The sequence below is a fragment of the Leucopleurus acutus genome (genome assembly GCF_964270905.1).
Source record: "Leucopleurus acutus genome assembly, chromosome: 12".
NCBI classification, from domain to species: Eukaryota; Metazoa; Chordata; class Mammalia; order Artiodactyla; family Delphinidae; genus Leucopleurus; species Leucopleurus acutus.
The window spans coordinates 19,303,449-19,321,019 of NC_139154.1; the positions used below are offsets into that span (position 1 = coordinate 19,303,449).

The window sequence follows — 17,571 nt, forward strand, 5'->3', positions numbered from 1 at the left end:
GGCACACCTCAGCTTTAACAGGATGAGATTAGAGAAATTCACATTGATAGACTTAACAGCAGTTCCCTATTTTAGGTGATATTTGTAGCACTAGAAAGAATTGCTAATTTAGGAGGAGTTAGGGGTATGTGTTTCTGACTTATTTCCTCCTCAAGAAGGCGTGTCCAAACTTGTTGACAAATAGTAATTATGACAGGGAAACAAATACTACAGTGTCCCAATCTCATCTTCCTTTCATTTGAGAATAATTTTGCTTGATTAGATTTCAGTAAAAAGAATCATTTTTGTTAATGAGAGTTTAAAGTCTATAAATTCAAAATTATACCTTTCTGGCTATTTTTTGGGTTGTAAGCACAACGTACTGTTCTTGTTTTCAACTGGAATAGAAGTGTAGATTTGTACCTCCAACTATGTAATTTAAGTTGTATTTATATGTATTTGTAGAGGTTAAAGCAAAATAAACAGTACATTCTTCTGTATAAAGTATAGGTTGAAGATCAAAAAGAAGATATATGTGAAATTTCTTTTATCCTCAAGAACTGAATGCCATCATTTACCCTTTTCAAGATCTAAAGGAACATTTCAATGAGTTGCTAATATTTTAATTACCTCAAATGTGAAATCTGCGTTAAGTTTAATATAGTGTATTCAAAACACGAGGAAATTGTGAAGCATTTAGTAATAGTAGAGGATTTAACATGTAGGTATATTGAAAACTAGTTCCAAAGGTAATGAAATTGTGTACATACTTTTTGCATAACTAAAACATTTATTTCTTTATGTCAGGATAGTTTTCTACGTAATTTTTTTTTTCTAAAAGCAATCTTATCTGTCTAGATATATTCTGTGTCTTTAATGAAAATTTTATTTACAGAAGAGGAAGAAGAAACTGAGGATGCTGGATTGGATGATTGGGAAGCTATGGCTAGTGATGAGGAGAGAGAAACAGGTGAGTAGCTCGTAAGCACTCATTGATAAGTCCAGTGGTTATTGGAGGTGTGTATATTAAAGAAATAGTCTCCCGATGATGAAAGCTGTATGAACATTCCTGGGGATAGAGACCAGTCTTGCTCTCTCCATTGCCATGGTTCCTAAGTCCTCATATGGATCCTGATTTTATTAATAAATGGTTTTTCAGAAAGTCATTTGTAAGATAGTTGCTTAGGCTTTAGAATACATTTTTTCTCAGAGTGATAATGTTACAAATGGGGATAAGTTATTAAAGCTAGCCTACCAAAAAAACCTCTTGAACTTAAAATATAATACAAAGATAATACAAACGAATTGTTTAGTTCCTAATCACTATGAATAAAAAGTGTTTTTGTCATTTCTTCCTGTCTTTTTTAGGGTTTAATTTGCTGGCTTTTTGCTAACTTTTTGAAATGAATATTTGGCTCTGTTTTTTCAGTCGTTTTTTAAAACTACAGATTTTTCTTTAAGCCTGGCTTTAGCCAAATTCTGTAAGGTCTGATACGTTGATATTTTAAATTTTCTATTTTGATATATTAACTTTTACCTGTGATTTATTTAGAAGTATATATATATATATATATATATATATATTTTTTTTTTTTTTTTTTTTTTTTTTTTTTTGCCGTACGCGGGCCTCTCACTGTTGTGGCCTCTCGCGTTGCGGAGCACAGGCTCCGGACGCGCAGGCTCAGCGGCCATGGCTCACGGGCCCAGCCGCTCCGCGGCATGTGGGATCTTCCCGGACCGGGGCACGAACCCGTGTCCCCTGCATCGGCAGGCGGACTCTCAACCACTGTGCCACCAGGGAAGCCCAGAAGTATATTTCTTAATTTATGAAAATGAGGACTTTACGTATCTTTGTTACTTCATTGTGATCAGAAAAATACATGGTTCTGTCCTTTGAAATACGTCGACTTAACCAACCATTTGTTGGGCTGTAAATTATTATGAATGTTTCATATGTGATTGGAAAGAGTTTATATTCTGCGTTAGTTGGGTGACTTGTTACCTATATTTAGTTAAGTTTGCTGATCATTTTCACCTCTTATGTTCTGTTCTGAGTTTTTTTTCTGGTGTGCTTTTTCTCTCTCACTGAGAGTTGTGTGTTCAAATCTCCCATCGTGCTTGTAGATTGTCTGTTTCTCCATGAGTTATATTAATTTTTGCTTTATATATTTTGGTGCTATATTATTAGATGAATGTAATCTTATATCTTTCTGATGAAATAACTGTTTTATCGTTTTATTTCTAGTGATGTCTTTTGCCTTAAAGTCTACCTTATCTGATATTAATAGCTATGCCAGCTTTAATTTACATGATCTTCTTCTGTCTTTATTACACTTTCTATATCCTTAAACAGCATATAGTTGAGGTTTTAAATCCAGTTTGTCAATTTTTATATTTTACCTAGAGTACTTAGCCCATTACATCTAACATTTGATAGAGTTAATAAAGTATATTGATTATATATTTATCATCTTATTAAGTTGTTCTTAAGTTCTTCTTGTTCTGTTTCTTTTTCTCTTCTTTCTAACCATCTTTTGGATTATTTGAATTTTTTCTCCTTTCATGAGCTTGGAAGTTTTGTACTTTTCTGCTTACTTTTAGTGGTTACTCTAGAGAGTTTTCACGTGGATCTTTTTTTTTTTCCCCTTTCTCTCCATCCTCTCACCCAGTATTCCTCCTCCCAGTCCTTATCTCCTCCTCTCAAATCAGCCCCACTAGAAGATGAGGACTTGATTTCTCTGTTCCCTGCAATGCCTGTGGCAGTGCTTTGCACATTAGACACCTCAAACAAGGATCTGTGCAAGAATAAATGGATGGGTGGGCAACTGCTCTGTGTAATCCCCCCCCCCCCCCCGCTTCCTGATAGATGCCTTTTAAATCCTCACAAAAGCTGAGAGGGGCTGAGGGGGTTAGGAAAGTTGTGAGAGGGCGGGCAGCTGTCCTTAAGTGGTGGAGCTGCATCTGGAGCTGCCTGGGCCTGATTCCAAAGCCTGCCTCATCCCCTCTCCCTCTACGGATTCCATAACAAGATGGCTCCTGCCCTCAAATCTGATGAGAGACAGAAACTAATGCAGAAATTTAAAAACTCTGCCTGGCAAATAACAGGCGCCAATAAACACGTTTCGTTGTTGAAGGAGCGAAGCCCTAACAGTGGTGTGCAGACATTTCTGTGGGGCCCAAAGGAGACACCTAAGTGTGTTGGATGAGGGGTGAGGAAGGGGCTGTAAAAGACTTCTAGAGGGGCACACTTGAGGGGGACCTTGAAAGGTAGGTCCTTGCCAGGGGTGCGGGAACAGCACGGAGGGATGAAAAGAAAGCAATCTGAGAAAATGGAAGACCTTTAAAAGCCACGATAGGGAATACCCTTAGTGTTAAACCTCCCCCAAGCACCCCCATGGCTCCAGCCCGAGATCAGCAGACAGTGCTGGGGCCTGACAGGCTACAGAGCTGGCAGCAGGTTGGGGGACTACGCCGCACAACGGCTGCACCCTGCCTTCCCCCGCTCTGCCCAACCCGGACCAGTGCTCCTTGGCCCTCCGACTGGGCCTAACATGGATCTTTGAACTATCACTGTCTACTATTATCTTCTTTCCAGGCAATGTAATGACCAAAGAATACATAAACAACATTTAACCAATTCTCAATTTATATACCATTGTTCTTATTAATTTTAATTCTCTGTTTTAAACCCCATAATAGCTTTTTTTAAAAAGCAGTCAGTATATATTTAAGTTTACCCACATTCTTAGCTTTTGTTGTGCTTCATTTTATTCCTGCACCTCTGACCTTTATTTGGGATCATTTCTTCCAGCCTGAAGAATACCTTTTAGAATTTCCTTCAGTATGCATCTGTTACTGAGACATTCCATTTTTGCTTTTCTGAAAATATCTTTATCTCATCTTCATTCTTGAAGGTGACAAACTGAATGAGGAATTCTTAGTCGTAATTTTATTAATATTTTGAAGATATTAGTCCCTTGTCTTGGCTTTTATTGTTTCTGTTTAAAAGTCAGGTTACCAGCCTAAATTTTTCATGTGTCTTTCGTTTTCATCAGTTTTATTATGATGTGGCTAGGTTTGTTTTGTTTTTATTTATTCTGCCTATATGTTTTTATTAGTTTCGCAGTGTTATGAGCCAATGTTTCTTCTCAGGGTTATTAGTTAAGCCTATGATAGACCTTCTTACTCTATCACTGTATCTTTTCCTCTTTTCTGTATTTTTTACCTATTGAGTCTCCATGGTTCATTGTAGATTGTTTCTTCTGATCTGTGTTCTGGTTCATTAATTTTCTCCTCAATTGTTTGCAACTGTAGAAATAATTTGATGTCAAGGTTGGTGTTTTCTTCCTCCAGAGAGAATTTATATGTACATCTACCAGGAGTCTGAGTGATCTAGCAATATAGAGTCATCTTATTCCACATGTGGAATTTAGAGGATCTGGAGGTGATATGCCAATAATGGGGAGGCCCTGTTTACTTCTCGTTTATCCTTACTGCTACAGTACAGTTTTTCAGGATTTCACCCCACAATAAGGGTATTACCCAGTGTCCATCTCCCTCGCCCCATGGAAATCCTTGGTAGGCCTGAACTCCCAATGCCTGGACCCCTAAGCTTTGAGGGGCCACTAAGAGCTGCATAGCTTTTCAGCTGCCTCCTCCAGGATCCGCAAATGACCCCAGGGGGAACAAAGTACTAGGCATCGTGTCCACCTCCCTGGGTTTCTGTCCTCTCTTGTATCCTAGCTTAGTAATGTTTTTCTTGTTTATTAGCTGAAGTATGGTTAATGCATTAAGTTTTTACTGTTAAGTGGCAGTCTTCATTGTAGCAATGTAGACAAACACTTTGCATTTATGATGTATGAAAACATTAATTTGGAATTAATGCTGTATTAAAATGTTACTCCCTGGGCTTCCCTGGTAGCACAGTGGTTGAGAGTCTGCCTGCCGATGCAGGGGACACGGGTTCGTGCCCCGGTCCAGGAAGATTCCACGTGCCACGGAGTGGCTGGGCCTGTGAGCCATGGCCGCTGAGCCTGCGCGTCCGGAGCCTGTGCTTCACAATGGGAGCGGCCACAGCAGTGAGAGGCCAGCATACCGCCCCCCAAAAAAAAAAAAATTTTTACTCCCTTATTTAGTACATGTTCAGTATTATTTTCCCTTTAAGGTCTCTATTTTGATAGAAATGTCATTGTTAACTTTCATTTATTTCAAAATCTCTTTTCCTGAAAGTAGGAAACACCGTGCATATAGAAGTAAAAGAAAACCCTGAAGAGGAAGAGGAGGAAGAGGAGGAGGAGGAGGAGGATGACGAAGAGAGTGAAGAAGAAGAGGAAGAAGAAGGAGACAGTGAAGGCAGTGAAGGCGATGAAGAAGATGAAAAGGTGTCAGATGAGAAGGATGTGGGGAAAACATTAGTTAAAAAGCCAAGTAAAGAAGTGAGCTCGGAATCTGAGTATGACTCTGATGATGATCGAACTAAAGAAGAACGGGCTTACGACAAAGCAAAACGGAGGATTGAGGTATTTATTTTTCCTCTTCTCTTTCCTCCTTTCCTCCCCACTCCTCTGTGAACATTAGAACTATACAACTAAAGGCTTTTATTGAGGAGCACTTTTAAAAATACAGTCTCGGAGTGGTATCTTTGTCCGGTTTTTGTGGAGACATAATAGGTCTTTAACAGTGGTCTAACCCAAGGACCTCACTCTTACCTAAGACAGAATGGTGACTGCTTCATCATTTTTTTCTTTTTTCCTCCAAATTTTAATGTGCTCTTTGACAGTTTATCGGTATACAGAGGTATTCTGAGCTTATGCCCTCTAGTTGAGTTTTTGCCTTATGTATTTAGGTTAGTCATTCTGAGGCATCTGATCCCTTTAGTTGTTTAAATCTGGTGGGTTAATGAGGCTTCTATCAATATTTAGTCAAGTTCACATACCTAGCCGGCTTACTGTTTGGCCTACTTAATGAGGTAGACTTCTACTACTACTTCTACTAGGCTTCAAGAGAAAGTTTCCTTTAGTTATTGTCAGCTTAGCATAAATAATACACTAAAAACTACTTTAGTTTGCTTTGAGGATGCTAAACTATTTTAAAGCTAAAAACTTCTTAGCTTTCCTTTTCTTAATCTTTTCATATGTAATTCTAGTTTTTAAATTTTGTTTTAATACCTATATATCAGTATTTGCCTTTCCTTCTGTAAAGTCTAGATAGGAATAGATTTTCTGAATCTCTAAAGGACTAACAAAGTCTATTATTGTAAACTGGGGTTTCTCAACCCCAGCACCGTTGACATTTTTGGGCTGAATAATTCTCTGCTGCGGGGGACTGTCCTCTTCATTTTAGGATGTTGAGCAGTATCTCTGGTCTCCACTCACTAGATCCCCTCCCTTCTCCTGCACGTGTCTCTGCTTCTTCCCCACAGCACCTACTCAGGCCAACTCCCTTGTATACCTGTGTGTAAGAGAGACAGTTTGTGTACTGTGTTTGATGATTTAAAAACAAACAGAATGGGTGTAATCAGAAAGTAAAAGTTCCCCCATTATCTCACTCCCCAGTGAGATAACAAGAACTACCCTTGTTAATGAATCTGTTTATCAGCCTCATGTTAAAAAAATTCATTAATAATTAGATAATAAATTTTGTGGATGCATATTTTTTTCCACATAACAATATGCTATGGGCTTCTTTAGCTCAACAGTTTTTAAACAGCTTGGTTGAGATATGATTTATGTACCACAAAATTGACCCATTTTAAGTGTACAGTTCAGTGACATTTTGTAAATTTACAGAGTTGTGCAACCATCACCACAACTCAACTTTAGAATATTTTCATCACCCCAGACACATTCCTTGTGCCAGTTTGCAGTCATTCCCCATTCCTAGCCCCATGCAACTACTAATCTGTTTTTCTGTCTCTAGAGAGCTGTCTTCTCTGGAAATTTCATTATAAATGCAATCCTATAATATGTAGTCTTTTGTGTCTGGCTTATTTCACTTAAGCCTATTCATCTGTGTTGTTGCTCTATTAGTACTTTGTTCCTTTTTACTGACAAATAGTGTTTTGTTGCACAAATATACCACATTTTATTACTGTCCATTCACCAGTTGAAGGATATTTGACTTTCCACTTTTTTGGCTATTATGATTAGTACTGTTATAAACATTCTCATATGAATCTTTGCATGGAAACATGTTTTTATTTCTTTTGCATATGTTCCTAGGAGTGAAATTGCTGAATCATATGGTAAATTTGTGTTTAACTTTTTCAGAAACTACTAAACTATTTTTCAGAGTGGCTCTGCAACTGAAAATTTTTATCAGTTGAGGGTTCTAGTTTCTCTACATCCTCACTAATACTTGTTACTGTCTGCTTTTCCATTATAACCGTTCTAAAGGATGTGAAGTAGTATATCTTATTGCAGTTTTTAATTTGCATTTCCATGATGTTGAGCATTTCTTTGTATGTTTATTGGCCATTCCTGTAATCTTCATTGTTGAAACATCTATTCAAATTTTTGTCCATTTTTAAATTTTGGAATTTGTCTTTTTATTATTAAGTTGTAAGAGTTCCTTTCATTTTTTAAGTTTCTTTTGAAGTGCATAAATTTTTAATTTTGTTAACATCCAGTTTATTAAATTTTTCTTTTACTAGAGCATGCCTCTGGTGTTGTATTGAAGAAATCTTTGCCTAACCCAAGATCATGAATATTTTGCCCTGTGTTTTCTTCTTAAAAATTTATACTTTTTGTTCTTTTATCTTTAACTCTATGTTAAGATAATTTTTTTGTATGGTGTGATGTAAGGGACTAACATCATTTTTTAATGAATTTAACCAGCATCATTTGTTTAAAAGACTACTCTTCCCCCATTGTGTTGCCTTGTCATTTTCGACAAATCAAGTGAACAGAAATGTGAGAGTTTATTTTTCGACTTTTGAGTTCTGTTTCATTCATTTGTATATCTGTTCTTACATCAGTACCATACTGTTTTTGATTACTATAGTTTTATGGTAAGTTTTGAAATTGGGAAATGTAAGTCTTCCAACATTATTCTTGCTTTTCCAGATAGTTTTGACTATCCTAGGTCACGTGCTTTTCCATACAGATTTTAGGGTCAGCAGTTTCTGCAAAAAGTCTACTCAGACTTTGATAGAGATTGCATTGGATCTGTAGATCAATTTTGTGGAGAATTACCATCTTATTAATATTAAATCTTCCAATCCATGGAAATAGGCTGTCTCTCCATTTATTTATATCTCTTAAAATTTCATCCAGCAGTGTTTTGTAGTTTTCAGAGTATAGGATTTATGATTCTTTTGTTAAATTTATTGCCAAGTATATTTATTGTTTTTGATGCTCTTGTGAATGGAGTCACTTCATTTAATCTTCCATTGTCAGTATAAAGGTGCAGTTGATTTTATAGATTGATTTTGTATCCTGCAACTATACTGAAATTTTTTTATTCCAGTAATTTTTCATGGATTGCTTAGGACTTTCTGTAATCAGTGTCATGTCATCTATCAAAGACAATTTAATTCTTCCTTTCCAAACTTACTGCTGCTTATTTCTCTCTTTTTGCCCTATTTCCCTGGCTAGACCAATACATTGTTGAATAGAAGTGGTAAGAACAGACATACTTGCCTTGTTCCCAGTATTTGGGGGGAAAATGTTCAGATTTTCACCATTAACTATGGTATTAGCAGTGGGTTTTTCACAGATGTCCTTTGTCAGTTTGATGAAATTCCCTTTTTTTCCTAGTTTGTGGTGAGTTTCTGTTGGTGAGTGGATGATAGATGCTTTTTGTATATTTATTGAGATGGGTTTTTCCCTTTTTGTATTGATATATGATGTATTATGTTAATTGGTATTCAACCAACCTTGCATTCCTGGAATAAATCCCACTTGATCATGGTATATAATCCTCTTTATATGGTACTGGATGTCGTTTGTAATATTTTGTTGAGGAATTTGTGATCTATACCTATGAGGATATGGATCAGTAACGTTCTTATCTTAAGATGTGTTTCTCTGGCTTTGATTTCAGATTAATATTAACCTTGTAGGATTAGTTGGGAAGTGTTCCATCCTTCTCTACTTTCTGCAAGAGTTTGTGAAGGATTATATTATTTCCTGTTTTGAATGTTTGTTGGGATTCATCAATAAAGCATTTTGGGGGGGAGGATTTTAAAATTACTAATTCAGTTTATTGTATTGTCATTTTCTTTTGCATCTTGAGTCATTATCAGTAATTTTTGAGTTTCTAATTGTTGTTTTTCATCTAAGTGGTGAGCATAAAGTTGTTCATAGCATCCTTTTACAGTCCTTTAAGTTTCTGTAAGGTCAGTAGTGGTGTCTCCTCTTGATTCTAATTTTGGTGATCTTTGTCTCCTTTTTTTTTTTTTTTTTATTGGTCTGTCTGGCTAAAGGTTTTCCATGTTTTTGAGCATCTCACACCAACTTTTGGTTTCATTGATTTTTCTTTATTTTTGTTTGTTCTCTTTTTAGTTGATTTTTTATTCTGTTCTTTATTATTTTCTTTCTACTTTGGGTTTAGTTTCCTCTTTTGCTAATTTCTTAAGGTGACAACTTAGATAATTGATTTGAGACCATTCTTTTCTTCTCCACATCATATAGGCATTTACAATTACAGATTTCCCCTCTAAGGTACTGCTTTAGCTGCATCCCACAAATTTTGACTTTTTTTGGTTTTCATTCAACTCAGATTTTCTAATCTCACTTTTACTATTTCTTCTTTGATCATGCATTATTTAGAAGTGTATTGTTATAATTTACAAATATTTGTGGATTTTCCTTATTTTCCTTCTGTTAATTCTAAATTCTGACCATTGTGGTCAGAGAACATACTTTGTATAGTTTCTGTCATTTTAAAGTAATTGACCTGTTTTATCTTCTAGCATATGGTCTCTTCTGGAGAATGTTTCTTGTGTACTTAGGAAGAATGTGGATTATGCTGTTGGTGGGTCTGGTGTTAGTTAGGTCAGTTTTGTTGATACTTCTGTTCAAATTTTGTATACATTTGCTCATTTTATGTATAGTTTTTCTATCCATTATTGAGAGTGGGCTATTGAAGTTCCCAAATTTATTGTTGAATTTTATTTCTCCCCTCAATGTTTTCAGTTTTTTCTTTATATATTTTGGGTCTCTGTTAGGTTTGTATGTGGTTATAATTGTTATATCTTCTTGAGGATACAGATATGTCTCTCGTCTCTAATAACATTTTTTGTGTGTTATTAACATAGCCATGAATCTCTCTTATAGTTATCATTTGCATGGTATGTCTTTTTCAGTCTTAATGCTTTCAGTTTATGTCTGTGTCTTTGACTCTAAAGTGTCTCTTGCTGACAGCATGTGCTTTAATCTTGCTGTTTTATCCAGTCACACAATGTGCCTTTAAGAGCATTTAATTGATTCACATTTAAAGTTATTATGGGGAATTCCCCACTGGTCCAGTGGTTAGGACTCTGCACTTTCACTACTGAGGGCCTGGGTTAAATCCCTGGTTGGGGGACTAACATCCCATAAGCCACTTGGTGGGGCAAAAGAAAAAGGAAATGGAAAAAAGTTGTCATAGGTGTGATGGAATTTTCTTCTCTCATTTTGCTATTTGTTTTCTACATATTGCATGTCTCTTGGGTCTTTCTCTTTTTTTAAGTTATTTTCTTCATGGTTACTCTAGGCATTACAATATGTATCTTATTATTTTCTATTATTAGTAGCTTAATTCTAGTTAAAAAAAGATTTTGTTCCAATATAGATCTATTTCTTTCTTCTTCCTTTATGCTATTATTGTTACATATATTATGTATTATTGTTACATATATTATGTTTATAAATGTTACAAACCCAATAAAACAGTGGTGCTATTAATGTCTTATTTGATCTTACATCTTTTAAAGGAATTCAGAGAAGAAAGGAGAAAAATATATTGATAGTCTTTAATATTAGCCTAAATATTAACGTTTCTAGTATTCCTTATTTCTTCCTATGAATTTGAGTTTCTGCTGGTGTCATTTTGTTGCTACAGTATAGCTCCAGTACCTCCCTCGCCTTGCCTTTGATCTTTGTTATATTTGTTACATCTTTATCTGTTATAAGATCAAGCATACAACTTTAGAATTATTTTTGAAGTTATCTTTTAAATCAGCCTTTAAGAGAAGAAAATAGAAAAAGGTAATTTTTACTGTGTTTTATATTTACCTATATAATCATCTTTTACCATCACCCTTTTTTTCTTCATGTGGCTTTTCGTTACCATCTGGTGTCACTTCATTTCACCCTGATAAACTTTCTGTGATATTTCTCATCATGCTAATCTTCTAGCAGTGAATTCCTTAGTCTTTTTAAGTCTGGGAATTCTTTATTTTACCTTCATTTTTAAAGATAATATTGCTGCATGCGGAATTCTTGCATGACAATTTTTTTCTCTTGTTTAGTCCTTTGAATATGTTACTGCATTGCCTCTGGCCTCCATTGCTTATGATTAAAATTAAGCTGTTACTCTTATTTGGGTTCCCTTCTACACAGGGAGTGATTTTTCTCTTGCTGTCAAGATTTTCTTTTTGATCTTGGCTCTTAACAATTTAACTAGGTTGTGTCTTGGTGTGGCTATCTTTTGTATTTATCCTACTTGGAGTTTATTGAGTTTTTTAGATGTGTAGATTGATGTTTTTTGTCAAATTTTGAACATTTTCTGCCATTATTTCTTCAGATATTCTTTCTGCCTATTTCTCTGTCTCCTCTCCTTCTGAAACTCCACTGGTGCACTTGAGAGTATCCTGCAGATCTCTCAGGGTTCTGTCCATTTTTCTTCATTCCGGTTTAATTTCTATTAATCTATCTTTAAGTTCTTTGATTCTTTCTTCTGCCAGGTTATAGCTACTGTTGAGCCCCTTCAGTGACTTTTTAAATTTGTTGCGGAACTTTTTAACTCCAAAATGTTCAAGTTATTTTTTTTAATTATAATTTTTTTCTATTTATTGATGTCCTCTTTTGATGAGTCATCATCACACTTTTTCAACATGGTTCCCTGTTTTTGAGTCTTTGTCTGATAAGTCCAAAATCTGGGTCTCTCAGAGGTAGTTTCTGTTGACCACTCTGAATTCTGTTAGCTCCTACAAATGTGGTAGTTTGGGTTTTTTGGTTTTTTTGCCTAGTGAATCAGGTGGACTAATTCTGTTATGTCTGTTATGTCTCTGTTATGTCTTTGGCTTCTATTGTATGCAACTGCTGATGCCTCTTCTCAGTTTTGTTTTCTTTGTTTTTGTTTGTTTTCATTCTTTAAGTTCTTGTTAGAGGACCAAGGACCTCTTTGGTCTCTTCTGACAACCTTGTAAGGGGCACAGCCTTCTGGACCACCGGAGATTAGTAGTATCTTATCAAAGCCTGGTTTGTCAGTCTTGTTCCACAAGCCTCCCTGTTAAATGTCTGACTGATCTTCCTGGTTATCTCTTGTCTCACCAGTATCAAGGCCTTAGTCTAGTTGTGATTTTAGTTTTATCTTTTTGTTTGCCATTGGGGTCACTCCTGGTTTTGGCAGTGCCCTACAGTGTGAAATCCCCTGTCCCTCTCTCATATCACTTCTGCCCCATGGAGCTGTGGGAGTGAGAGGAGTGTGATGGAGCAACTCCAGTCTGAAACTCCACAGTTGCTCTTACTGATGGTCAGTAGATTTTCTTGAATTAAATGTTTCTCAATTTGTTATATGCTGTTGGCCAACTTCTAGAGTCTTTAAGTGGCTGTTTCAACAATTTTGTCTAGTTTTATCTTTTCTTTTTAGGGAGAGGACTTGCTGAGCCTCCTCATTCCATCCTTTAAGAAGTCCTGCCTCACAACACCTTTTAACAGCTCCATATTGTCTTCCATTTTATAGAAGGATCCTAATTTAACTTTGTATCCGTCTGCTTGGGCTGCCACAACAAAATACTGCAAAAATACTGCAAACTGGGAGGCTTAAATGACAGAAATTTATTTTCTGACAGTTTTTGAGGATAGAAGTTCAAGATTCAAGAGCTAGCAGGGCTGTTTTCTGGTGAGGACTCTTTTCCTTACTTGCAGGTGACTACCTTATTACTGAGTCCTGACATGGCCTTTCCCCTGTAAGTGCTGAGAAAGATTTTTGATTTTCTTTTATAAGGACACCAGCTCTATTGGATTAGGGCCCCACCCTTAGGACCTCATTTAACCTTTCCATTACCTCCTAAAGGCCTTATCTCCAAATAAGTCACATTGGGGGTTTGGACTTCAGTGTATAAATTTGGAAAAGATACAGTTCAGTCCATAACACACTTCATGGTTCTGAAACCTTGCTATATACTATAATTTTCTGACATTCACCACAGACTTCCTAAGTAAGACTCTCCATTGTGGATAGGATACCTATATGATTCTATGCAACCAGATAGGTATCAGCCCTGGGGTTTTGGAAACACTCATTAAGAAATCCTCCACTAAAGATTAAGTGGTTACTGATTCTTGCTATTATAAATACTCCAGTGAGCAAACTGTTGTACACCTGTACATCTCTGTATACTTGTCATTGCTTCAGAGCAAATACTTAGAGGTAGAATTTCTGAGTCGTGGTCTATATATACTACATTGCCCTCCAGAAAATTTCAGCATTTCATCAAGTATGGGAGAGAAAGGCAGTTTTCAACCATATCAAGTTCTAACTAAGGTCCCGTTTGCTTTTGAGTCGTACATGTTGTGACGCTGTTGTGTACTACTCTTCGCTAGTAAATACTTACGTCTCACTTTTGACATTCCAAAATGTCTTTTCATTACAGTTTCTATAGAAAGAATCAGTGTCGTGGTAGAAATGAAAGAGTTCTTAGAAAAACGGTTTTTTAGATGGAAAATAGTGATAGTTTTGTAAATGACATTGCTTCAGACTTTTTGTGAAAAGTGTTATTTCATTTGAATGCCAGCTTTACTGTACTTCAAAGGCTGTCATTTTAAAGAGGAACTGCTAGCTTGTGTTTTGTTTGGTTCTCAGAAAGCTGAAGTATTTAGAAGTAAATGATACAGTAAATACATTGTAGTTCAAGGACAGGCTTTCTCATGCTTAGTGGTTACTTAGGAAGGTAGGAAGTGTCATTTGGATGTGTCAGGCTGAAGCTTGCAGTAACCATGTCCTAATTGAAAAGACATAGCATTTGTACACTGGATACAGCTTTGAAATATATTGCTTTAAAATTTTTAACAATTCTTAAGTTCTAACGAAAGTGTTGGAATGCTAGTGTATACCTCTTTCTATGTAAACCTCCACGTAAGTTAGAGGTTGTACTATATAGTAAGTGTGACAAAATGATCAATTCCTTTTTTCTATTCATTATATTCCATTAAATTAACCATGTGCAAAAGTGTTCAGAAAGTTTGAGCCAACACTTTACACCATTCTTATTCATAATTAGTAGTGCTGCTCAGAAATCTCTTATAAACAGGTGTCTCCTTGTCCAAAGGTTGTAAAGTTTACATTGTAAAATGCAGTTACATGTAGTTAAAGCAGCAAAACAAGCAGCAAAACCTGTATGCAGGTTGTGGCATTCCCTTGCAAAGGCAAAATAATTTAAAGGAAGATGGTACTGAGTGTTTGAAATAGTATTTAATTTTGTGTTTTTTTTTTTATTCCTAGAAACGGAGACTTGAACATAGTAAAAACGTAAATACAGAGAAGCTAAGAGCTCCTGTTATTTGTGTACTTGGACATGTGGACACAGGGAAGACAAAAATTCTAGATAAAGTAAGAAAATGTGTGCATTGATACATAACTTTTTGAATAAGTGAATGATACCTTATAAAAAGCTAATAGAAACCATAGCACACATGGGCAGTTCTGTTTACAAGCTGCTGTTTTCTTATTGCTTTTGCTTCTTTTTGCATTTTGAAATTTGAATCTGAATCTGCCATCTTATCCCAGCTCCGTCACACGCATGTACAAGATGGTGAGGCAGGTGGTATTACGCAGCAGATTGGTGCCACCAATGTTCCTCTTGAAGCTATTAATGAACAAACGAAGATGATTAAAAATGTAAGTACACTGTATTTCATGTGTTTTAATCTCTGACAAAAATTAACGTATAAATTATTTCAAACACAGAAAAAAGAACAGAATAGTATAACAGACCCATATGCTCACCGTTCATAATTAACACACGCCATCTTTAAAGACATAAACCATTAAATGTTGTAGGAGTCCTCCTTCCCTCCTGCTCCAAGAGGCAGTCACTATTATGAAGTGAAGTAATCTCTAAATGTTGATATTCCAGTCCCATCATCTGATTACTTCTATAGAGTCCTCATCTACTATTTGGTCATTGAGTGATGGGATGTGGAGGAAAGGCAGAATAAATGCCTGATCCTTCACCTTTATTAACCAGCTCTTAAAATAAAGAGTGATTGGTTTGGTTTGCTATTATATTATTATAAACTCATGGATTTCAACATATTTACTGTGTTTTTTCTTACCTTTTTATTTTTTTTAATTTTTGGCTGTTGGGTCTTCATTGCTACTCACGGGCTTTCTCTAGTTGCGGCGAGCCGGGGGCTACTCTTTGTTGTGGTGCATGGGCTTCTCATTGCGGTGGCTTCTCTTGTTGCGGAGCACGGGCTCAGTAGTTGTGGCTCGCGGGCTCTAGAGCACAGGCTCAGTAGTTGTGGTGCACAGGCTTAGTTGCTCCACGGCTTGTGGGATCTTCCTGGACCAGGGCTTGAACCTGTGCTCCCTGCATTGGCAGGCGGATTCTTAACCACTGCCCAACCAGGGAAGTCCCTATTTACCGTGTTTTAATCCATTTCAGTTATTGTTGTGCCGAGATAGTTCCATCTTTGCCCAGTGATTGGCTTCTGAGTCTTTTTGATACAGGTTCTAGTAGTCTTATTTGTGTTTGGTTACATCGTGCTGTCTGATGTAACACATAGCACATTATTACATGCTGGTATCTCTCTTCATTCCTTATTTAGTCTCAGTTCTGTGTATAGAAAGGGTCTGTGAGCTTATCACTCAGTTTTTGTTTTGTGTGTTTGAAATTGTTTTATGCAGCTTGTTTTCTGGTAGATTGCTGAAGAAGGAGTAATGGGAATAATATTACTTGAGTTTTTTAAATATTTAAGAGTTACTTTGTGGCCTTCATCCTGGAAAGTTAGTTGGCTACCTGTAAAATCTTTGGTTCACATTTTCTTTCCTTAAGTATCTTGACTGTTACTCCAATTTCTTCTGACATAAAGCATTGCAAGTTTGATTACAAGCTGGTTTTCATCCTCGTATAAGTTATGTAGTCTTTTTGCATCTTGCTTTTGGTTGTTCTGGGTCAGTTTTCCAGTTACATGGTGTTCCATTTCAGTATGTAGTTTAAAATCTTTATTTTAGGACAGTTTTCTTGAATTACAGTTTTCTGAATTTGTAATTTAAATTTTATTTTGGTTGTTTCTATCTGTTACTTTTCTGTGCTAGTCACTGGGGAGTTTATAACAGCTTATTCCACCAGTTTCCAGACTCTAAATCTGGTGTTATTTTAGCACATAGTTAAAAAGCATGATTTTTATTAGGCCTGTATGAAAGTTCTCAGGATAACCTTTATATGGCAATTGTCATTATATTGTTTGTATTCCAGACAGCGAAGTGGAAATAATTATGGTGAATTTTGATCTAAGACCACCAGAATGCAAAATTGAAATGTTTTGCATTTGAATCATTTTGACCTAGATCCCTGGATAAGATTTTGGAAAATCATTTGAAGATTGACAAAAGTATAGATAAGCAAAGAAAAAAGTTTTGTGTGTGTATGTGTGAGAGAGATTTGTTGGTCAGTGCTACTCTTTAGATTAAAGGAGGACGTCCATATCTGGCTTGTTGTAATGTTGTTTCCATTCATTTGTGTGCTTTTGTCCAGAAAATCAAGTGTTGAGGATAGTATTTGAATAAAGCAGGGTATGAACTTATTCTTTAATATTTTAAGTTGATGTGGTAAATTTTCTTTAAAACATGCTTTGAGATATTTTTCAGAGTTTAGAATTGCTTTAAAATTGGACCAGATACATTTTCCAGATACGGAGAACCTCTTCTTCTGTGTCAGCTTTTTATAAATAATCACTCTCGGATGACTACTCTGTCATTTGTCACTTACTATGTCACTTACTAATAATCTGTTCAGATTTAGACTACATCAGTTATATAACTTTAACAAGGGGAATATTTTCTCATTTCAGTTTTTTTTCTGAAAAATTCCTTTTGATATTAATGAAAATATTAACTGTTGTGCTTTGCTGGTTGAAACAGTTTTAAAACAGTTCATTTGGAAAAGGAAGTGATGTTGAAGTTTTCATGGCAGAATAATTGTTTTGTAAAGAAGCTTTCATTGTTTTGGCTTTGTTAAGCTCTCCACTTTCCCCCACCTTTTCTAGTTTAATAGAGAGAATTTACGGATTCCAGGAATGCTGATTATTGACACTCCGGGGCATGAGTCTTTCAGGTAAGAATGATTTGTGTCTTTTGTCATCAGGCAAACTGCTCGAAACCATTAAGTCTCAAAGTTCAGTGAGTGAGGAGTTCTAACTAGTCGCTAGTCTTGGGGTACTG

General features: G+C 36.0%; 1 protein-coding gene across 2 annotated transcripts in view; it reads left to right on the forward strand.

Moving 5' to 3' along the window:
- Positions 1-17,571, forward strand: part of EIF5B (eukaryotic translation initiation factor 5B) — a 66,712-nt gene that overhangs the window by 33,902 nt on the left and 15,239 nt on the right. The window contains exons 9-13 of one of the 2 annotated variants that reach the window (XM_082851310.1): positions 875-949; positions 5,209-5,498; positions 14,629-14,736; positions 14,914-15,024; positions 17,397-17,464. In XM_082851310.1, coding sequence (XP_082707436.1) covers positions 875-949; positions 5,209-5,498; positions 14,629-14,736; positions 14,914-15,024; positions 17,397-17,464 — 652 coding nt within the window. The remainder of the gene's footprint in view (positions 1-874; positions 950-5,208; positions 5,499-14,628; positions 14,737-14,913; positions 15,025-17,396; positions 17,465-17,571) is intronic. The other variant, XM_082851311.1, reaches the window with a different exon arrangement.